Raw genomic sequence first — 24,046 nt, 5'->3', positions numbered from 1 at the left:
AAAGGGATAAATGAAAAATGGACAAATGAAAAATAGATTAATGAAAAATAGATAAATGAAAAAGAGAAATAGAGAAATTGATAATCTGAAAAATAAATAAATGAAAAAATTGGGTTAATAAAAAAGGGAAATTGAAAAGTGGTTAATTGAAAAATAAATTAATGAAAAATGGGTAAATGGATAAAGGGATAAATAAAAAATAGATAAATGAAAAAGAGAAATTGGGAAATTGATAATGTGAAAAATAAAGAAATGAAAAATGGGGTTAATGAAAAAGCTAAATTAAAAAATGGTTAAATGAAAAATAGATTAATGAAAAGTGGGTAAATGAAAAATAGATTAATGAAAAAAGGGTGGGTTAATGAAAAAGCTAAATTATTTATTTAACAAATTATTTATTTATTTCACTCATTTTCTTCATTTTTTGATTTATTTTACTCATTTTTTATTTATTTCACCCATTTATTTATTTATTTAATTTTGGCTGAAATGGCTCTCCATACACGGCTCTCTGTCAACACGACTGACACTGTCACTGAAAAGATCATTTAAACATATCCCTTTAAAAGGTGGTAAGTTTATGATTATTGCACATAGTTTTTTATTTATTAGGGATGGATTTGATGAATCTCCTTTCATAGGGAACTGCTTGTAATTGTTGGTCACTCCTCCAGTAATTTTACATCCTCTTGCATACAAAGTCTCAATGACCAACATCTGGTGAGGTTTTATTAAACTCACCAGGTCCCTTGTTAAGGTGCATAGTATTAGTATTAACCCCCCTTGAACTTCAAACTTCGTCATATTAAATTCACAGACTAGAATTAACTTTAGGGATTTCATGTGATAAACCGACAGAGAGGAGCAGGTCATCATGAAGTGGAAGGAAAATGATTTATGGTTTTATGTTCTCCTTTGGTAAACAGCTGAAGATCAGTCAGATTTGACAGAAAACATCTGTGAACATGGATTTTCCAGTCTTGCTGCTGGTTCTGTCTTGGATTTTGATCTGCACTTTGACTAGGCCATTCTAAGACATTAATATGTGCTTTCCTCTAAACCAGAGGTCTGCCTCTATTCTGTAGCTTTTGGCTGCATTCCAGCTCCAGCACACCAGAATCAAAAGGTTGATTTACCCCGTTGGCATGTCAGCCATTCATTTGATTCAAGTGTGTTAGTGCAGAGTTGCATCCAAAAGTTGCAGTACAGTGGCACTTGAGGACTTGAGTCGCAGACAGTGAGCTAAAAAGTTCTGTTGTAGCTCCAGCAGTATGTTTGAGGTTCTGATTCTCCTGGAAGATGAACCTTCGCCTCCATATCAAGTGTTTCAAACTCTAATAGGTTTAATCTAAACCAGAGACTTGCCTCTGTATTGCCCTGTATTTAGCTCCACACATCTTTTCATAAACTCTCTAGTGAAGGAGTCATTAGCATAATGCTGCCACCACCCTGTTACACTGTGGGAAGGGCGTTGTGTAACATCGATTAGCATGTAAGCCTCAAACCTCAGCACCTTCACTTACCTGATTCCTGTGCATCTTACATGACTTGTGGAAAACTTCAAAAGAAATTATCAATGCTTTTTTATAACGTCTTTTCTTTTTCTAATAACTTCTTTAACGGTCAGATTTGTGGAGGGCAAGACTCCCTGTTGTCTCGCCTGCAGACTCCACCACTTAAGCTGTGGATCTCTGCAGCTTCTGCAGAGTCAACATGCATCGTTTAGTTTTTTTTCTTAAAATCTCTGCTTGCCCATCAGTCAAAGTGGACGGTGGAGGGATAAATTTGCCCTTGAGTTAAAATCTCATAGTGCTGATGATTAACAGAACTCTGAGATGTTCAAAGCTCAGGATATTGTTTTAGAACTCAGCCCTGCTTTAAACGTCTCTGTCTGCCGTGTTCCTTCGTCTTCATGATGCTGTTTGTCTTCTATTGTATAATGTTGTTTAAAATTAAGAGGATCAATTGCAAATGCAGGCCACACCTTTCAGATTTGTAGCTGTACAAAACAAAATTAAAATGTTAAAAATGTCCTAAGGCGTGAATACTTTTGCAATGCTCTGTGATTATTTTTGGAAGTAGTTCTGGACAAAGAAATGGAGTCAAAACACTTTACCTGTTTAATATCCCCACAGGTCATTGGCTCCCTGCTGTCTGACAAAATGACTCCTCTCTGGCTCGCTCTGCTCATTAAAGATACTCTCAATCATCATTATCCACTTATTCTTCAACAACACCTTTTGGTTCACTAGCAACTTACAGCAGAAGCATATGTGAGAGCTGAAAGCTCACTGCAGAACTTTCTGTTTCACTTCTGGACCCAATGAGTGGTAGCAAAGCTTAAATCAGGCAACAGTAGCTGCTTCATTACCTCCTGAGATAAACGTTCACAAAACAGATGCCGTTCTCCACAGTGTGTGCACCCAGGAAATACTTCCTCCAAAACAATGACATTTCATTTTCTCTAGTGTCTAATTAATAGACGTGACTGAATCAAACAATGCGAGTTTGAATGTGCTGGTGACGACATTTAAAATCATATCAAAAATCAAATCTTTGTTACTGCTGACAGGCTGAACAAGACATGGTCAGAGAAGCAGCAAATAGGCTCATGGTAGCTCAAAATGAGCAGCAGACAAGATTACTTTTAGTTGATTAATCCACAAATCTGGTAAGAAGAAGCCGTAGATGAAATAAATAAACCTCACATGTAAAGTTTGAGACAAGGCATTCAGGCGGCAAAGCAAACATGTGGAAAAAGGTGCTGCGGCCAGAAAAGAGCAACATATTATTTCCCTAAAAGAACCCATCACTAAACAATCCAAACCTGAGAAACATGGTGGAGGCAGCATCATGCTGCGTCAGAGTTTGTTAATGGCTGAAAACAGTAGAGGATCAGGGAGAGTTTAAAATTCCAGCAAGACAATTACACTAAACATACTGCCAGAGTTCCAATGGAATAGCTCAGGTCAAAGCAAATTCATGTTACAATGACCTAGTCAAAGCCTAGACCTACATCCAACCAAGTGCATGTAAGAAGACTTGAAAATTGCCTTATGTTGATGCTCTCCATCTGACTGAGCTCCAGTTATTTTGCTAAGACAATTGGGCAAAACTTTTAGCTGGTAGAGAAGCACCTCTAAATGAGACGCAGGCCTAAAGTAGCACAGAAGGTTTTCCAAACTATTGACGCAAGGAGAATAAATACTTATACATTGCATACTTTTTTCCATTTCTTTTTGTAAAGCATGTCAAAACAATGTATCATTTTACTTTCCGTTTGTACGTCACATGTAAACAATTGAAATAAAAGTTTGTGGTTGTAATTTGACAAAGTATGGAAAAGTTTGAGGGCTGTGAATACTTTTGCAAGACCTTCATCAGCAGTAACACCAGGGAGCCTCTCTCACCACTAGTTACACTTCATTCATAATTTTTGAGTTTGCAAACCTGTGTTACACCTAATCACTACCATACCTCTGCTACAGCAGCTACATTTCTGCCAAAAAGACAAGCCAGAGCAGTGACCTGCCTCGATCTGCAGCTCAGGCCTGCCGACAGGTGTGCAGCCAGACAGCGTGTTGAACAAACTTTGCTTGTCAGGGCAGAAAATGAAAGACAGAATTTGACAAATGGAGTTGAGCATGAAAGGTCTGCCTTGTCAGTGGTGTCTCATTAACTGCATGGGTCATTTTTATCTGTTGTCTAGGAAACTCTTAATTAGAGACGTGAAGTCAAGAGACGGGAGGTGGACTGAGGAAAGAGAGAGCCTTTCCAAGAAACTTCCCTCAACCCAAATAGTTTCTCTCAGTATCGTTTACGTCGATTTATCTACTTCAGTTCAATTCAGTTTATTTACATACCACAATCACATAACAAGGCACCTTACAAAAAAGTCCAATCATACATACATTCAAACTGAACCTAGTTATCAAACAGTGCAGTCAAGCTTAGCTAATTATTAAAATAACTCTGTGGATCGTAATGAGTCATTTTATATTATCTCAACTCAAACACCTTAAATGTGTTTTATTTATGGTTTATGTACAAATGTATAAATGTTACATAAATTAAAAAACACTTTATGTGACTTAAGTCAGTAGAATGACAACTTCAAAATACTCTTGTTTGAAAATATGTAAATGTCCAAACAAAATTCTGAGAATCTGCTTTATGAAGAATAAACAGCTAAAGTTGATCAACAATATGACTGAAAAGGAGGAACAAAGCTGGAAATACGCCTGTAACTCTACTTCTTGCTGAACAACGAACATCATTTCCCATTTTTTATACTAGTGAAAAACCACAAAATTACAACAAAGAAATCTGTATCAGCTTATTTTGGGAAACTGTAAACAAAGAAATGAAAAAATATTAACTTTTGAATTCAAACTAACTGGAAGATGGAGAAGGAATGTAATGATTGTAATGTCTCACAAGAAAGTTCAACGTTTGTTGATTAAAAATTACCCAGACTGAAACAAACTCAGACTGAACCTTCTTTAAAAGCAATAATGACAAAAAAAAAACTGACTGCTGCCTCTTTCAGGGTTGATACAGTCTCTGACCTAATGGCTGCTGGCCACAGCTGCCAGCTCCTCTGCAACCCTGCATAGACAGGCGACTGACTGTACAACAGCAATAGAAGACATGTCCTGAGTGTTTTGATTATTCCTTTGTGTTTACTACTTCAGCACTAACCCTGGTGTGCCAGCATAAAAAGGCTCAACAACCTGATAAAGAGGGCTGTGGATCAAATGGAGATGATGGTGCAAAGAAGGATTCTTCAACAGAACGTACAACCATGAGCATCCTTTTCATGAGACTGTTGTATCACAGCAGTGTCTTCAGTCAGAGGCATTTTCAGAACCGCTGTAAAACAGACCCCTACAGGAGATCCTTCCCGCCACAGCCATCTACTTCTAAAACAACTATTTGAAGAACCTTAATCCTTTTCCCTCTTTAGGATCTAAAATGTATTTCTGAATCACATTGAATTGAAACAGAAATTTCACCCAGGCAATAGTGGAAACGTATTGCTTCAATTTTCTATTTTCCCAAAACTCATATTAGGCAGGTATGAATACTGTGTGTCTACAACCAAGGTTATTAGTCAGGGAGTATTTAAACCCCCCAAAATGTTTTTCAAACCCATCGTTGTCCTAACAAATTGATTTCTGAACATTGTGATTATTGACGCAACATAGGCAACTTTATCCTCATAAAGGTTGTTGTGGTAATTCTGAGCAAATTAATCCTCAGCTTTTATTTTGTAATATTTAATTTAAACATTTTTTTTTTTTTGCTGTAACCTTTCCGTTACCACTTTGAAACTGCAATGTGTTGCAAATAAAAAAATAACAAATAGTCATTATTATATGTTCAGCAATAAACTGGATTCCATGTAACAAAACCGCATTGGGAGGAAAAACTGAAGGCTTGTCACTAATTTACTGGAAGAGAGAAGGGGTGAGTGAGTAAAATGCATTCTTCCAGTAAGTAAAGGACTCCTGCCAAGCAATATGCTACATTGTACAGGGACAGCAACTCTCATGCTGCAACAAAGTGACAGTTTAATACTCTTCCTAAGTTTATTCAGTCTCCAACTGTGAATGGAGAAGATGCATCTCAAAGCCAAATCCCCTCTATACAATAAATAAATGTTTATCATGCTTTTGAAGAACAGCTTAAGATATGTGAGATCATTGTCTCTAGAGTCTTTGCTTTATCTTTTTTCTGATTAGTAAGAAGTGAGGATAATCAGCTGCAGAGGAGACAGAACAGTTCTGGAATCACTACTTAAAAAGTATCACTAACCTTGTTTATCAAATAGAGATTTTTCAGTTTTATTCTTTGTTCAGACAGCTACACATAAAGTCTGAATGCTTGCACAGCGGGCATAGTAACTCCAGTCTGTCATAAGGCCTAATAACTAATGTGCATTTTCATTCCAGCTGGGCTATAGAAATGGATACCCTCCCAGGGGGATCCAAGTGTAAGCACACTATGGCAGAGCATATCCAGAAACCTATTTGTGCTTTGGGAAAAGCCATACATTCTGAAAATAGTGTGCGTTATTGGGTTACAGGCTATGTGTGCCACTGTCATAGTGTCATATATCACATCTCACCATGTGCTAGGTGACATAATCCAACCATCACGAGAAAGCGAACTGCAGATGATTACTGTGGCAGGTGTGCGTTTGTGTGTTTTATTTCGCACCCTAAATGCATCGTGGGTAATATATTTCACATTTACATTCAACACTTTCTGGTTCTTTTCTCTCTCTGCCACCACTGACACTTTCAGATAATACAGTGTTGGATTTATTCCTGTTAGCGTCTTAATGTTGGGATGACGTCTCAGCTCACATCCTAATAGCTGGAGATGAGAAATGAAAGCAAGCAAAGCGCAGCAATAGAACATTGATGGGAATCAATATTCACATGTTTGATCCTGTTATTCTTTGCACTGCTGGTAGAATCAGTAGAGCTTATTGACATCACTGGGTTTCCTGAGACAGAACCTCCTTTTCAGCACAATCTGCACACTTAACAGAGCTGAGGTCAGGAATACTCCAAGACCTTAATATGAACCACCTTTATCCATTCCAGTACCAGGTTTGATGTGTGTCTGGGATCTCTGTTGCTGGAATGACCCCGATTTCAACACTAATAAAAATGCATGGGAATGACTGTGCTTAAGCAATATATCTGACCCTAACCCTAAATCCTTTCAATGAGACATACTGTTCCTGATAAGAGAAGTAGTCAAATAGTTAGCCAGAAATTTATTCTAGGGTTTTGTTCTTGGCTTCAGAAATCACGTGGTTTCTCTGGAACTTGCTGAGGGACATGCGTCATAATGTGAGAGAGTCTGTATTATATACATATAAAACGTTACTGAAGTTGTTTGCAGTATTATGAGTCCTCCTAGCAATTCATACTGTTTAAAATAAAATATTTAAAGCCAAACTAGAATATAAGGGTACACAAGGGTGCATAGGTTTAGCTTTAGTAAGTTTAGTGCACATTCAACTTCTATGAAAGTATTCATTTAATTTTAAAGATAAAATTAATTCAAAAAGATTCTTGATAAATAATAAAAAATATATATCAAATAAAATTTACTCAATGTACTAAGTAAACAAGAAACATGAAAAGTTTAAAGTAGCTGTAAAAAAATCTTTCAATGTTTGCATATTACAATAAGCAGCAAAGTGCTGAAGCACCCAGTGGATTGTGACTTTTCATAAACAGTTAAAGGATAACAAACACAAAGCACTTGAAGTGACAGCTAATCAAGTGGAAAGCAGCATGTCGAATACTGATGAGCCTTCATGCTACTAATATCCCCATTAAGGCATTTATCTCCCCTTCAATCTGTCAACTAATAAAAAAATCTAATCAGTCAACCAGAAATAATATTTGCACAATGATCAGCATTTAGCACAACAGGCCCAGAAAAATATGTCTGCATTTGACCTGACAAACAAACCCGGCATCATATTGTAGCTACACTGCAAACAGTCAGACGCAGCAATCTGACTAAGAGTGCAGGAGTTGTTCACTGGATTTGTGCTTTATTGCTACTGAATATAAAACACGGTTAAAAAAGTGTTATCCATTAAGACCCACTCCAAGGAGCAACCAGAACCAACACTCAGGTCATCTCATTTACTGCCGAAACCTGTTCTGGTCTGTAGCTATGTGTGTATGTAAACAGCATGAGGCTGTTCACACATGCTTAATGTCTACTGATGCGTTCTAAAATTACACCGCTTAATGATGGAGCCTGATAACCATGAAATGCCTCTGCCGCATCAGATGAACTAAGTGGTTTGGATTTACACATGATGGGTCCTGCAGATCATCACAGGGAGGAAGAGAGGAAAGGAAGGTGAAAAGCGTTCAGCATTATGAGCTCAGACACGCTGGTCATCAACCACTGTAGATTCTATACTTATAAAACATTTAGATAAAAAGGGAGTGAATAAGTCATAAAATAAACTTTAGATAAAAAGGGGGAGAATAAGACGTAAACTAAACTTTTTTGAGCTGTAGTCTCCAGCTGAGCTCTCGCCTCAGAGAACAAGAGAACAATACCCGAGACTCTCTCCTCAACCCCTTCAGACTAGCGGCAGCAGCAATTAGCAAACACCTGGTGGAACCAATTCCTGCTGATAACAAAGCTCCAACTTTCCATGTTGAAGTTCTGACCTCATGTGGTGTTTCTGTTGTTCTTCCAACTTAGAACTGGGAAATTCCAACTTCCAAGTGCAGAGCACAGCATGAACCACATGAATGTAGTTGTTAGGAAAATATAACAACTTGAGTGCTGCAATGAACAGTGTTTCTATATTTTCCTGTGATCTATCATTGTAATTTTGTTGTTTGTTTGATAATTCCTGCTGAGGTTACCAGGCAAACGTCTTCTCAGCCCAACGCTCCTAGGAGCAGCTGTAAACGGCATAATGGAAAGACCGTAGTGATGACAAGCTGAAGGCCGCGTGTTGAAAGAGTAGGAGCTTCCTAAAGAGACAAAGGTAAAATTTCAAGGGTTCAAGTTGCAGTCATATTTCTTTTAACATATGTTTGATATATGCATCATTTTTGTAACAACTGGAAGCAACAAGGTAAACAGTGCTATAAAATGGCACTGTGTTTTTGATGAGGGAATAACATTATAACATGATGTAAAGCTGAAAAAATAAAATTTTACATAATACCCCGCCGTTCCTTTTTTAAAAATAAAAGTTTGCTGATGTGTCAGATTGTTGAAAGGGAATACTTTTACATTTTTTTTGCACTCAGATTAACTTGGGATAGTTTGGGATATTCAGGAAAGAATGTGAAGAATGCACCGAGTTAAATACTGCTTTATCAACAGTATGCAGCAAGCAGTCTGTGACAAATTAACACAGAGTGTGCAACTAATTCAACAGAATGTAGAAGATGTTCATAAATCATACCCTGGTTTTAACTGTATTCCTCATCTATCTTTTGAACAAATGTTATTTTCATCTGAATGCAAATTTCACCATAAGAGCATTTTTCAGAAACTTGTTTTTGGCTTCAACTCCATGTTACTCCAACACAAGGTCACTGCATTACAGCACAAAACCCTTCAAAAAATCTCTCTGCATTAGAGCATGATGGCATCTGCAACATTTTAAGTTGACAATTTCAAATTCTGGCAGCCATAAGATCCTAAGTGATTATGAAGCTTCTAAGCTCTGCAAAAGATGCACTGGATGAGTTTCTTAAAGCCCTAAGATGGTTGTACTGTTTAAACAGTGGAAGCGAGATTTGTCAAGATCCTGTTTTAGAGGAAGCAAGATCTGTTGCAGCAAGAAAGATAATTATTCTAGTCAACAATTAAGGATCATTAAATATCTCTGCCTTTTCTCTGAGCTCATATTTCAGATTTTATCATTTCTGTTTATATTCTACAGTAGATATGATTAATCGTTGGGGGACAGCACATTTTCCTGTTCTGTCTGAGCTTGTCCTGTCATCATTTGGAAAATTGCAACTAGGTGAAGATCACAATAAATAGAGAATCACTGTTCATTGCTACCCTGAGGCCGATTTATTTTCCAAACAAAATTTATGAGGCTCAGGCTGTGCTCTGCACTCGGAAGTTGGAATTTCCCGTTTCCAAGTTGGAAAAACAACTGAAACTCCACCTGAGGTTGGAATTTCAACATGGAAAGCTGGAGGTTTCTCACCAGCAACAATTCAAAAATCCACAATGGTGATATGCATCTAACATGATGAAAGCTGAGTGAGTTTACAGGCTTGTGGGTTTACATCTCATTACACCAGTACTGTCCTTCATGTATGTGTGACCCTCATGTTTGAATGCATATTTGCTTATGGTAGCTAGTTTGGTCACTGATCTCCGTAATCAGATGCAACAAGTTCTGTAACGACTGAAATAATCTGTCAGTGGAACTTCTGATTTTTTTATACCAAAAGTAAAAGAGTTATTTACTTAAAACAAGCTTCTATAGTTTGCTCTTTTTTCATTTGCACCAGAAACTAGACTGAAAATACTTGGCAAGATTGTGTGTTTTTGCAGTGTGGTCAAAGTGGAAGACATGGGCACACCTCGTAAGAAAAGTGACCATTTCAGAACTAAATTTTTACTGATACTGCAGCTGCTTTTAGAAAAAAACCATTTAACAAGTGACATTTAAAAAAAAAGCTATAAATTGGAAGTTATTTGTAATATTTCAGAAAGTGAAGCACAGAAAACACAATCACACTGCTGGATCGCTGGTTTACGTTCTGTCATGGTGTCATTTTCACGCCAGGAAAGAACATTGTTGTGTTTCATTATGTATTCATGTATAATTTTTAATTTGTATTTTACAATTACAGCAGATTTTCATGCACAGATGGCCAAACTTCATTAAACTTATTTTGAACATTAATTTAGAAATTGGGCTTTCTGTTCAGGACTGAAAGAAATATGCAGCAGAAGCTCCCTCTGTTGTTGCACATCAGAACATTTTTACATGAAACTTTCATGCATACATAATTAACTATCACCGCACTGAAATGTGATGCTAGCCTAATTTTAACATGCCATATCGAATTTTGAGAGCAGAAATGCTGGAATTAGCCTAGCATTTTAGCAAATAGCACAGAAACAGCAGGATCGAGACCTGAGTTAGTTGAAAACCATAGCTCTATATAATTTCAGTACACGGCAGAGTATAAACAAAGTTTATGTTCTGTGTCTTACTAAAATTAGAGAGCGTTGTTTCCATCAGCCAATGCACCTTCCTGGTTCTGATTATGGGTCATCCAACCACGATTCATTACAGCGTAGTTTTGTTTGCATGTTGTTCTGCCAACTTTTAGCAACATGCATAAATTAAAAACTTTAAACAGTTTTCTTATTGGAGACCAGAGTATTTCCATTTGATGTTTATCTTCAGACAACCATTACTGGCTAAAGCCTGGCCTAACCACACACAGCTTGGCAAACATTAATTTACTATGGCACAGACAAAGTTTGTGTGGACCTTTTTCTGACAGTACAAGTTAAACATGTTTTTTGAAAACTCCTGACTCTGGGACAGCTGGAGTGTGGGCTCCCTGAAATGACAAACTTCAGGCACGCATTCGGATGCTTTGCTTGCCAAATACAGCGCTGCATGTTCAAATAGTGCTGACAGGGAAAACTTAGATACTTTTATACATGGTCTTCCAATGAGGTTTCATGAAAAAATACACACATGAACGGAGCTGTCTGCATTCGGTAGTCTCTGAAAACTTGCAGTCAGATTGACTTTTATGGGATAATTATTATGTTTGGGATATCCATGAAAGTAAAAGTAGAAAGAATAATCTTTATAAGCAGGAATATATGTTATTTTTTCTGGAAAATGTTTTTGTGTTTGACCTGTCTTTGGGTATGTGGTTTTTATCTGACAACCATTCCAATTGGTCTCACTGTCGTCCTTTTCGCCTTTCAATGATTTCATTGAACTTTGAAACCATTCATGTTCCTGGATTACCTTAATTTAAAGGAAGTTTTTGCACTGATATAAAGCTACCCAACACAATGATGAACTGCATAGAGCTTCATTTATTCAAGCATCAAAGTGGAGACTATTCTAAGCTTTCCCCATTATGCTGAAGAACCATCTGACCTGTAATGAATGAAGGCACGCAGCCAAGCCAGTTTATTTCACGCGTTTAAGAGTCATATCGTAATTTAAAAGTTAGACATAATGGAGGAAACCCTTCAAATGCCATCGAGGAAATCTGAATGCCAGCTGGCTTCACTTGTAGCAGCTGGCAGATGAGGTTTGAATCTATATTAATCATTATGTCTGCTCTGTACAGGACACATTTTGTAACAGTTGGCTAAGAAAGAAACAATAACATTATTTTGAATCCATCAAGTGGACAGCTTATGTTGAAGTGATAAATATAAGAGAGAATTAGTTTCTTTCTACCTAGAAAATCATGGCTGAGGATCTTCAAAACTGTAACTTGGATGTTTCTGGTCTACAGTGGTCATTGCCTATGAAAATGAACAGAGTTCATCAGACATGGGTAATCGTGTTACCCATGATAAGGTTTATTGATGATGGATGGGAGAGAAATTCAGTGGTGTCAGAATGCAGAGAATCAGCTTGTTGGGTATGGAGCTGCAAAGCTGCAGTCCAGTCAACACACCCTACTGCCTTTAGTGCCAAAACTATGCAGGTGAGCATCAAAGCTGCACTGCAGAGCAGAGGATGGAGGACAGCTGGTCTTACAAATCCTGTTTTCTTTTGCATCACATTAATGGACAGGTGCATGTGCCTGGTTACCTTGGAAGCACATGGCAGCCTGATGCAGTATAGGAAAAAGATCAAACACTTTGGTTTCCTCCATATGGATTTTACTTTGACTTGTACAACCTTTCAAAGCATTATCGTAGGTATTCCCTTTTCGGTATATATAAAAATGCCATATATATCAAACATAACTAAAAAAAAAAAACTTTCCAATTTAATGCCTTGAAATTGAGCCTGTGTCTCTTTAAGAAGCTCCTGTTCTTTTTGACACTCCGCCTTCAGCATGTCATCTCAACAACATGTCACCATTAAGCCGTTTATAAATGTTCTTATCAATTTTGGAATAAGAAGTAGTTCATATGCTAAGCTGCCTAGTTCCACCAGGTGTTTCCCAATTGCTGCTGCCGCTAGTCTGGAGGAACGAAGTGGGGGAGTTGAGAGAGAGAGAGAGAGAGAGAGAGAGAGAGAGAGAGAGAGAGGGAAATTATGAGAGTGAGGTACTCTGTGAAGAGGAAGCTCAACTTGGAGTCTGCAGCTCCAAGGAGATGGATTATAATTATTTATTATTGGAGGATTTCTCAAATGTGCATAAAAGGACCAGAGCAACACACCAGGTATGTTTGTGATGGAGGAATAAAAATGTAAATTTTAAATAATACCCTACAGTTTAAGTGGGCTGTTCATGTTTATTAAAAAAATCCCCACTGAAAATATCTTACTTGTTTATATCCTAGTATGTAAAGCACCTCTGTCCTGAAAGTATGCATACGTGGGACAGTGCACATGTTCCCCATAGGCCTGTGACTCCCTTAACCTTTGTCCTCCCCCCTAATCTCATAATCTTTAGAGGAACAGCAGTCCCTGTGATCACTGGCTGGTGCAGTGGGGTGCAGACATTCCTCTGATGGTTCAGGGTGTACCATATCGGAATATCACAGGTAATCCTTATCTCCTACAAATATCTCCTGCTAGATTCTTCTGATGAGATCTGGGCCTGTGCTGATGGCAGAGTGAGGCAGGGATGAAAACAAACCTTCCACGGTAAACACAAGAGAAACCACTTAACTCAGAGAGGTGATATGAGGAGGCGCCCTCTGAGATGACCTGTCTGATTGGGAAGCTGAGATGCATTCTCTGCTGGATGTGCAGTCTTGACAACTGGAGTCTGGGCCAGCAGATCATAGCTTACGGTAATGTTAGAGGGCACAGTGAACTCTACAGCATTAAGAAAAGCCATCATAGCTTAATAGCACAAGCTCATACAGGCCAGGAAGTAATAAACTGAAGTCAGGGTGAAGTGTAGCTTTATAAAAAACTCTATTTGCAAAGATTGGAAGCATTGATTTACCTCAGCACAGCATTTTAATGATCAAAATATAAATGCCTATCATTTTCCTTGTCTAATATAAAATACATTTTATAGAAACACTTAAAGTAGATCTCCATTAACTGGCTGTATAAAATAAATAATGTATCTCCTGAGGCTTTAATGAAAGGCCAAAGTTGTATTTTTTTACAACTGTAGGGAAATGTAAAAATTAGGTTTAACAGAACAATCCTTTCCAGTTCTTTAGGGAATCCTTGAATAATTAGCTTTTAAATAAAGTCGTACAACAACATGTTAGTATTACTAACCTCTCTTTGGTGATAAAAGTAGGTATATTTGCTGTGGTTTGATAAAACTGGTGGCTGGTTGTCTGAAAGCCAATGAGTACAATTATGTTTTTTCAGATTAATCTAAAAACAGCACGTTCCATGTCCCTGCTGAGAAAGAGCTATCCCTCAGCATGATGCTGCTACTGCCATATTTCTGTGTCCAGGGCAGAGATGTTCCCAGATCATTTTTTCTAAGTCCCAATCAAGTCTCAAGTCTTTTCCTCCGATTCAAAGTCAAGTCTCAATTATCTAATGACTGAAAAAACATCCAGATCACTTCTAACCCATTTGTCCTTTTTAACCCTTAATTACATGAAACAACTAACTTTTATTCTTTTAATGTGCATTTACAGCAATATTCTTATTATTTCACATTTAATTTACTATCCAAATATATGTTAGACTGTTTTTCAAAATTGTTCAGATGTAACATCTGCTAATTTGAAAATATAAATAACATTTGAAGTATGTTTATGTTCAACTTCTTAATTAATCAAAAAAAGTATGTTTTGCTCTGTCATGAATAATTTAGCAGCTTTTTTCAGCTACTGTTCTATATTTAATCATCTAGCTTGGAGTTTTTTCTTCTCTGGGGCCATTAAAAACTTCAGTTTTCAAAGTTTTTATTTAACCTCAATTTGCTTAGCTCACTTTTCAAAAACTTTTTAAAATATTGGTTTGGACATTTTGGTAATTTTTTTTAAGGGGACAGAATCTTTTATTCACAAAAGCATAAAGTCCAGGAAAAGAAATGATGTGTTGATCTGGCTAGACGACTTTTAACCCCATTTCAGTTTGCAAAATGCTCTTCTAAATGACATATCTCTACTTTTTTCATCTTGTAAATATTAGGCATGCAGGTAACACACGGAAATGTCAAGTACAATATTACATTCCCAGGGCAGGAGGAAGATAAAAGTTAATTCATGAGGACAATGTGCAATATTTAGACTGCAGTGTTAGACCCCTTTTCTTTCTTTAGTTTTGTCAAAATCATTTACTGTGACTGATGGTTATCTACACAGCACTCGCTCTCAGCTGGAGAAGTTCCCATCTGATATCTTATGGAGTCATCAGCAGCCACTTGCCAAGTTTAATACGACTGGGGACTGTAACTCTCAAAGCAACTACTACTAAACATGCCAGACAGGTTTGGCTCTCTCCCCACAATCCGATCAATATCACATTGTGTCTCAAAGCGTCAGAAATCAAGTGGGGCAGCACAGTGAGCATTCAGACACCGGTGAAAGGTCGCAGGCTGCCTGGCCATCTTCTCCTCTCTCATCCTTGTTGTGCTTCCCTCCTCAGCTGTCCTGATTAAACCTGGAAGTCCCACTGAGCGGCTCTGATTTCCCAGTCCTGACTGTTACTGTAGTGAAGTCACTGTTGCGTGTCCTCCTCCTGGCTGACAAATGGATTTTGACACATCTACTGGAACTTACAACAAATGCATCTTCTTCTTTATCCTACACATATGATTTCACTCATTTGATTTTTAGTGAAAGTAAGATTGTTTTTAACCCTTTAGTATTTAGCCACAGGAAAATATTTGGTTCAAAGGTTTTGAAACACGACTTGCTCATGGATTAGAAGCACTCTGTAGTCAAAAGAAGAAAAGACTTAACTTACCAAGAATGATTAAGTTATTATGTCATATGGATAAGGAGAGTGTGATGCCTCATTCCCACATTTCTCACCCCACTGAACATCTAATTCCTGCCCTGATGATGGGGTCTGTTAATGATTGGACATCTCAGTAAAACAGGAGAATTTTACACATTACTGGTTATTGCTTACTTTATTAACTCTACAACCACAGATGCTATGATTTCTTAAAATTACTTAATTATTTTTTTTGTTCCGGCAACATGGCATGATTGATTGCTTCATGCTGCTTTCAGCTTTCAGACATCCACACTACAGCGTAGAAGGTTTTAAGATTATACCTTTAACCAAAGGTCATAACTGTCAGTCATACAATGGCCTGATGAGAGCTTAAAAACTTTTGATTAAGGTCTGAAAGATACTATTGTCTGCAGCCAGTGCTGCACACTCCCAACTCCCCGAGCAACAAAGAACTTGGTTGTCAGAAACCCCATGATGACAAAAATACACGCTTCCAGCTAGAGACAAACTTGCCCTTAACTTGGATGAACATAAAACATAAGAAAACATCATTTCTGAATTAATGCTCTTGATCCCAGTCAGTTCAGTAGGTAAGTAAATTACATGGCCTGGAGCAATTTCTGTTGGATGAATGGAGCCTTTTTTATCCTCACAAGGAAAACTTTTCCCCAGGGACGTGGAATTTCAGGAGGGTTTCCCCTCTTATGTATACATACAAGGGTAAACTTTAAAGGTAAAAGGTAATTTGCAACTTCTCATCCTGAGTAATGTTTGAACTAACTGAAATGCAACCTTTCACACAATTTCACATGCATTTTTGGAGTGACTGAAAGCCAAGTAAGAAGGAATCTTTTGCTATGTCCGTGTGAGAAAGTTACAAGGCAATGTGCACTTTAATAACTTTAAGGAAAACAAACTTACCGTTTGGCTCCTTTATACTTGAAAGTTGTAATTTGCTGACATCACTGGATTCGGCTTCGGTGCCATATTGTTGGAGAAGCGATGCAAGAAGGAATATTAATAAAAGGATCATTTGGATGAGTGGTAGTTGGCGATCACAAAGCTGGACTCTGGTCTGGATCACCACAAACATGCGGGACACAAGTGTAGTTTTGGACACATCTGGAGAGTACAAGCAATGAGTAAAATCCACATAATCTTAATCAGAAGTTCTTCCTCATAACACGAGAAAACATATAACTGATGAATGAGAATCTTCTCCGAGGCGTTCAAACTTGTTTCTGCTGCGCAGTGCTGGTGCGCACCTGTTGGCTCTGAGGAAAGTCGAATATTTGTGCTGAAGAAAGTTTAAGCAATTAAAATCCCAGCAACATGGTTTGAAAATCGCCTTTATGCACGCGTATCATCTATGGCACAGGGCGATCAAAAATACACAGATGCATTTCGGCTCAATTGCGCGCTCATGGTGCGTTCCACACTTCGTCATATAAATCCCGTCAGATCTTTACGCATTAGACCCAAAGCTCTCACACAGAGAGAGACTGCGACGGAGTCCAGCAACCTGATACGGTCCGAGCAGAGAAAACTATCCGCAACTCCGAGACGAGATCTGTTGTCTGGCGCAGCCAAGAGTCATAACTTGTAGACTGAGATAAAATATCGCTGCGCGGACGGGGTTGGGTTTTTGGAGACTGGCAACTGACGGCACAACAGGTGCTGCGCATAAAGCACAACTTTCCAGCCAAGGGAACTCCCCTGGATGTTAACCATTACGTTGCTGTCTGGGTCTGTGATGTCCTTTGCCGTCCCATTCTGTCATCCAATGGCTTACTTCCCCTGTTTTCAAGCTTCAGGATTGAAAGAGAGAGAGAGAAAAAAAAAACACCAACTTGGCTTGATCCAGTCTTCGTTCTGCGAGCCAAGTTGATGTTTTTTTTTCTCTCTCTTTTTCAATTCTGAAGATATTTACAGTATCTTCATATCATAGGATAATACTTTGTTCTTCCTCACCTCACTGAGGAAACTGAATTATCCATAAAAGCAAATTTTTAAATAGAATTTTAACAAGCTATTTTAACTTCTCAGTACAGTCAATCGAAGTGAAAAAAATTTCCAATTGGACACTAAATTATTTTATCATTCATATTTCTGAGGAAGGAAATGTTAAAGGGCTTCCCAATTTGTTATATCAAAGCAGAGTCGCTACTTGGAACAATACTCCCTCCTGTTCCCAATTTCCTTTTCTCTCCAGCACGGTGCAGTACCTCATCAACTGTGTTTCATGTGGTTCCTCCCTCCCCACCGTTGGCTAAACCCACCAGTATCCCCACGCTGTAGGTTAAATCTGCTGCGGCACAGACACAACAATCAAAGGAGTTCTGGAGACATATTGAACCTATTGAGTTAGACGCATGATGCAATGCTGCAGCAATTTACCCCCAGTCTCGCATAGCTCAGAACTACACAGCACTACCACCTCAAAGAGAGCAAAGAGCAGCCTTCTCTGTGGCACCAAGGTTTGAGGGAGAGTCTTTTGTGCTTTCAATCTGAGTGAACTGCTTGAAGAAAAAAGCATGGCACATTGATGCAGTCATTTCATAATTGTATTGCCCCTGTGAAGGGGGGCAAATGGAGGTCTTCATGTGTTTTCTGCAAGGGCCAAGGCCCTTTTGTGTAAAGGAGAGTATCACATTCCAGCTCTGCAAGGGCCTGCAGCAGATGTCAGCACTTCACTTTGTGGAATCCCTCTCTTTTACACACACACACACACACACACACACACACACACACACACACACACACACGTACACAGTCTTTCACCCCACAAGGTTCTGTCTGCAAAAGTTGAGTATTTTGTCTCTTTTTCCACATTTGATCACCACTTCCAGGGTGGTCTTGCAAAATGCACAGGCTTTGATACCAAGAAATAAAATAAACAGAGGAAATTAGGAACAAGGTAAACCATTTGGGTCACAGCTTATGGGCAGAGACATGTCGACTGGTGGGAGGGGTCACCATGTGTGTGTGTAATAGAGAAATCAGTCATTACCTCTCATGTGAATATCGCTAGGTTTGCTTGATTACTTTAGATATTAATTGGTCAAACAAACACTTTCCCTCTTCCAATAATTTCTTACTAACGACTAGATAAAATACTGCAGAAAATGGAAGTTTAGTTCCAAGAAGAGTAAAATAATTGCTAAAGCAGTTAGTGTTTATTTCAAAACTGTTATGCTCAGAGGGGCAAGACTTTTGAGATTACTAACATCTCTAGATTTTGTTCAGATAAAAGTTTAATTTCCATCCTTACATCATAAAAGTCAATAAAGAGGGGCAGATAACACTTTCTGAGTGTTACTAGTTGGTCATGTAGCCTAATTATTATAACAGTGAATCTCTGATGAGCTCTTGCTTATGAATGAACCTTAGAAAACATGCCCACTTTGGTATCAATTGCCCCAAGCTGCACTTGGCTTTGAAACCAGAGCCCCCTGGTGGTGCCCCTTGGGGCTACAAACAAGCACTGGCCCTAGCAGTATATGAACTTCTTCAAGTACAAATTCAGATTATGCCAGTTATTTTCGACTTTTTGAATTGTTTTGTCTCATTTTTATTAAAGAGGCAAATTAAGACTTTAAGTCAATTGGATTAATAACCAGTTAGTTATTTTTTTTAGTGTTTACATGTAGAGGCTCTTACAGTCAAATAAAAATCAACTCAAATTAATCTGCTTGCATTTGAAAACTAGAGCTGGCCAATATGCTCTACTAATAGATAAAACAATCCAGCATGAACAGGTACTAATAAAACTGTAAAACAACACTATTAAAGAAATACAAGCACAAATTCAGACAAAAAACTCACTCAAGTTTGAAAGCTAAAGAATAGAAACAAGCCTTTAAGTGGGATTTAAATATGTGACAGAGGGTTTCTGATTTGAAGTGCCAGTCCATTTCATGCCTGTAAGACAAGAACTTTGAATCAATTCTAAAATAGACAGGAAGCTAGTGCAGGGAAAGTAAAACAGGAGCGATACGATCACATTTACGTGTGGCTGTCAGAAGTCGTTAGGCAACAGTTTTAACCAGCTGCAGATGAGAGAGCGAGGACTGGCTCCTACGAAAATAATCTGTACTGCTGCAATAATCAAGTCTGAAGATGAAAGCTTATACCACTCAAACTCTGGGAACAAAAGAGGTGTCGACCTTCACGAAAGACCTAAACTTGAAAGAAGAACTGTGATGACTGCTTGTGTTGTTTTTTCTAAAGATTATGAAGGATTACACCAAATGATTTTCTGAAGGTGTCAAAAGGTCAAAGATCAGCACTGTAAGAACATTAGCTGATGTTAGATCTTTTATTTTTCCATCACTTAGTTTCAGAAATTTAAGTCACTAATGTCATTTAAACAGCACAATGAGGAATTAGATGGTTCTACATATTTCTACGGGTTCAGATGGATTTGAGTCATAACATTGGCAGAACATCTGAGCTTGTCTGAGATGGGATTGAAGGGATTTGCTAATCCAATTGATGTACAAAACATCCATTCACTTTACCACTGAATGGATCAAATCTCTTTCAAATTATGAATATATTGCTTACTTTTCCCCTGTCTTCTTTAGAATAACTCGCCAGAGTTGGTTTCGATAAATATTTTCATTTGGATCAGATGTTTTTTGTTATTTTCATCTAATTTCTGTGTGAAATTTCTGCACTGATTTACAAGTTTTGCCTCCAGACATCCAAAGAGCTCAAAGTCACTCAGTGGTTCTGGCAAAGTGAACAGTCTCTTCTGACCCACATCTTTTGCTGTTCTTTGCTTGATGTTCTGATTCATGGATTTCCAGGAGGTCAAAACATGAAATGAAATCACAGACTTATACTTACCAACAACCCAAGATCCTGACATCTGGAAACATCGTTTTAAAATAAGACTAATTTCATACACTTCAAGCCTTTATTTAATTCCACTTTTAGAGTAATTACATTTTGAGAAGTTAAACTATTCATTTTTGTCTTTAAATTTTTTTTATCCAGCTTATTATGCATTTCACCTCTGTCAGTAATACAGTTCACCTAAAGCCTTATCCATATATATTGATGTTATTAATATTCACAAGACAGTTAAAAAGAATTCAAACTGAAGTGAGAAAATAAATAAAATGGTACCAAATCATTCTTGGCTGAATGTTGATGTAAACATGAAGTCACTATTTACACCTGTTAGATTTTAGGACTGTCATTCTTATTTTCTATTCTCAATTTTTCTACAAAGTAAAAACTTGTCCCCACAAAGTAACCTCCAGACTCAGATTTCTGGCTCGGTGCCCCTAATGTCATTTTAGTTAGCGTTGTACTTATGAAACATAAGCTGATGGGGAAGACCCAGCGTCCATTAAAACAATCTGCTTATTTAATGTTTGAAAGGTCAGATGCACCGCTCTGCCAAATTTAATTATTCTGACGACCTGCACTCTGCAAATGAGAAATCTTATAATCAGGATGCCTGTACAAAACAGACTGGAAGTTATATTGGAAGATGTGCTTATATTTGTGTGTTTTTTTTAACAAGATCATAATTAGCTAAGCATTATTTGAGCATATATGCTACGAGTTTGGGGTTACTTACATGAAACCTTCTGGGAAAATGGACAACTATAACCCATTTTTAATGCACTCAGAAATATATTCAATTTCAAAATTTCTACCTCAAACTGTAACTGGAGGGTTCAAATGGCACCTTTAGATTTTTCATTTGAGGCAGAAATTCAAGGGTAAAAACATTAGATGACCCCATCATCATCATCATCATCATCATCATCATCATCATCACCAGGGTACCGATGTCAGCTTGGTAAGCAAAGGTCTCACTGCCAGTGCCGATGGTTCAGGACAATCTTCTCTTTCCTGCTTTAAGTTGATCAGAATTTCAACCTTCACAACAAACTGAGTGGGTTTGAATCAAAGGATTAGTAAATGTAAAGGCACTTAATCCCCACAGTTAACTAATGTGAGCCTGATTTTCCTCCAAAGACCGTCTGGACCTTGTTGGAAGAATTGCATCAATTTTTTGAATTTCTAGAAGAGTTGAGGAAAATTTGACAGATTTTCAGAAAATCATAGAAGAGACCCCAGAACGCTGCAACATAGAAATATTGTGCAAAGAGCAATGATCACAGATCCAGCTCTCTGTATGCTTCAGAAATGCAAGATGCTGCTGGAGAAGATTAAATGCTGTCCTGTCAGCAAAAGGTGTCATCCTTTTGGGCCAGACTCTGGTACAGGGAGGAATTATAGACAGCAAAAGAGGTTAATGCAAAATGATTTATCAATATGTAGTGATGATGACAGATGGGTTCTTGGGACAGAGTTCCAGCAGGACACTAGTAAGCCCTCCCCAACAATGTGATCTGGAGCCTGTTCTGGTCCCCAAATGCATTTTTAAATGAGTGTCGCGTCTTGCCTCTGTTTTATGACATCGGTCTTTTTATCATGTGCAGTAAGAGTGAGTTGAAAGGCTTGTGGATTGCTAATCAAGAGAAAGATGCGTAAAAACAACAAGCACAGATCCGCCATCTTGTTAATACCTTCTCCTACTGCATTGTGCAACATCCACTGTTGACATATTCTTGGTTCCCCAAAGTGGTGGAAACAGGCGTTGGCTCTTAGCAAGGCACTGAAGTTTGAAGGTACGTGAACCAAACCAACTCAAGGATTAGAGTTTTCTTGGAGGAAAAGGCCTATGGGAGAAGCAGTAAGTGATCAATTGGAGGTTTGGACATTATAATAATAATAATAATAATAATGAGCAAGGCTCAATTATGAGGAATGGCAGAAGTTCCAGAAGGAGGCGAGTCTACCCATAGACCTGAGGTTGGCAGGTGTTTGATTATTGATGGACCTGTGATGGTTTGTTTCCTCTGACGAGTAATGATAAGGCAGGTGAGTGGAGCGGTGGAACAGGTGAGGAACCATGGGAGCAGCTGTGTGGGGGATGGCGAAAATGGGGAGAGATTAAGGTAGGAGATCTTCACACAGATGCCAGGACTTAGCAAGCAGCTTGTTAGAGTCCTGAACTCATACATAAACAGTGGAATACAGTTTCTGTCAGTGGAGACAAGAAAGGCTCAAGTCAGGGCTGCAGGGATTCTGGAACCAAAATATTAGAGGCCCAATTACAACTCTGGTGAGCAAAACAATCTGGCAGCTGGTTTAGGGAGCCAACTCCTCTTTAAGCACCTGCTGATGAACCTTAATGAGCTGCAGCTGCGGCGCTTGCACCTGCGGTCACACCCTGGAGAGAAGGATGAGAGAAACAACAAACAGCCTAAACTCAGCCCTGAGGATGTGATTAGACCGTTGTGCAAAGTATTAATCCAGGGTACCAATAACTGTACAACAAGGTTTCTTATACACTATTATTATGAAACACATTCATTTTCACATCAAGACAAGCTGTAAGCAAATTATAAACAATAACCAATTTAAAATTGTTTTACAGACTCCATCAGACTCTCTGCTTTTTGATGTAATTTCTCCTGTAAGATGAGCTTCTTTATCTTCCAACTCCTGTGATAAATGTTAAAGTTTTGTCCACTAAGCCTCTCTGGGCTTAGTCAAAGATCCACACCTCACTTCTAAAATAAAAACAGACACAGTACCAAGAAGTTCATAGCCAATTAGACATGCATCTGATGACACCAGTGTGTCTCCAGAAGTGAAGTAGTAGCACAGGGGGGATTTACATGCCAGATATTATTAGATCGCATCAGACTGCATGAATCCAGCCTGACACATTCCTGGATCTTCACCCTGTTGTGCAGCACACCCAGCTTTAAGAGCCAGATTTTTCTTTTTTAACCAACACAAAAGAGTCTTTGAGTTCAACTAATTGTATCTTTAGTGTAACAGAACCATGGCTTGGGTCATAGATTATTTATCTGTATGCATGTGGATTTGATTAACTTGTCTATGTAAATAAAGCCAGAAGATGTGGGACCAGAATCACTGTGAATTAAAATTGTGGGTTAAAATATTTCTGTTTTGTTTCCCAAAATGTTTAATTTTCACTGATGAGACAAAAGGTCAGACTTGTATGTTTCTTTTCATAATTGAAAAATAATACAAAACCTTCTGGGTAATAAAACACAATTTCTGGGTAGAAAAGTTATGGCAGTAAATAATATCCAGATAATTTTTTGTGTTAGGGTTTAAAGGGTTTAAAAGGATTTGAAACAGATGAAAATCTTTCAGAAAATGATAATTAATCTCCATCAAATAAGTTTTATTCATGAAGACTGACTCAGATTTCTTCACTTCATCCAACACTTTAATATAAAACTTTTTCTTGGTTGTGGGTCAAATAACGTTTATAAATGGTGCATGTGATTTAAATTCAGTGGCATGGCGTTGGAAAATAAATTCATGTTTGTGAAAATATTTTAGAGTCACACTGTGGGCAGATCATCCACAAAACAAACTTTTGAAAGATTGATGTTA

The 24,046-nt window shown here is 38.0% G+C and overlaps 1 protein-coding gene across 1 annotated transcript in view; it reads right to left on the bottom strand.

The window, feature by feature from the left end:
* Window positions 1-17,341, bottom strand: part of pdgfc (platelet derived growth factor c) — a 46,158-nt gene extending 28,817 nt beyond the window's left edge. The window contains exon 1 of the mRNA XM_008421061.3: window positions 16,505-17,341. Within this exon, the coding sequence (XP_008419283.1) occupies window positions 16,505-16,676 (172 nt within the window). The 5' untranslated portion in view covers window positions 16,677-17,341. The remainder of the gene's footprint in view (window positions 1-16,504) is intronic.
* Between the last annotated feature and the right edge of the window lie 6,705 nt (window positions 17,342-24,046).

Source organism: Poecilia reticulata, chromosome 10, assembly GCF_904066995.2.
Source record: "Poecilia reticulata chromosome 10, P_reticulata-male-v2, whole genome shotgun sequence".
NCBI lineage: Eukaryota > Metazoa > Chordata > Actinopteri > Cyprinodontiformes > Poeciliidae > Poecilia > Poecilia reticulata.
The sequence above is the reverse complement of the archived record's forward strand: the minus strand, read 5'-3'. Positions and strand labels throughout refer to the sequence as shown.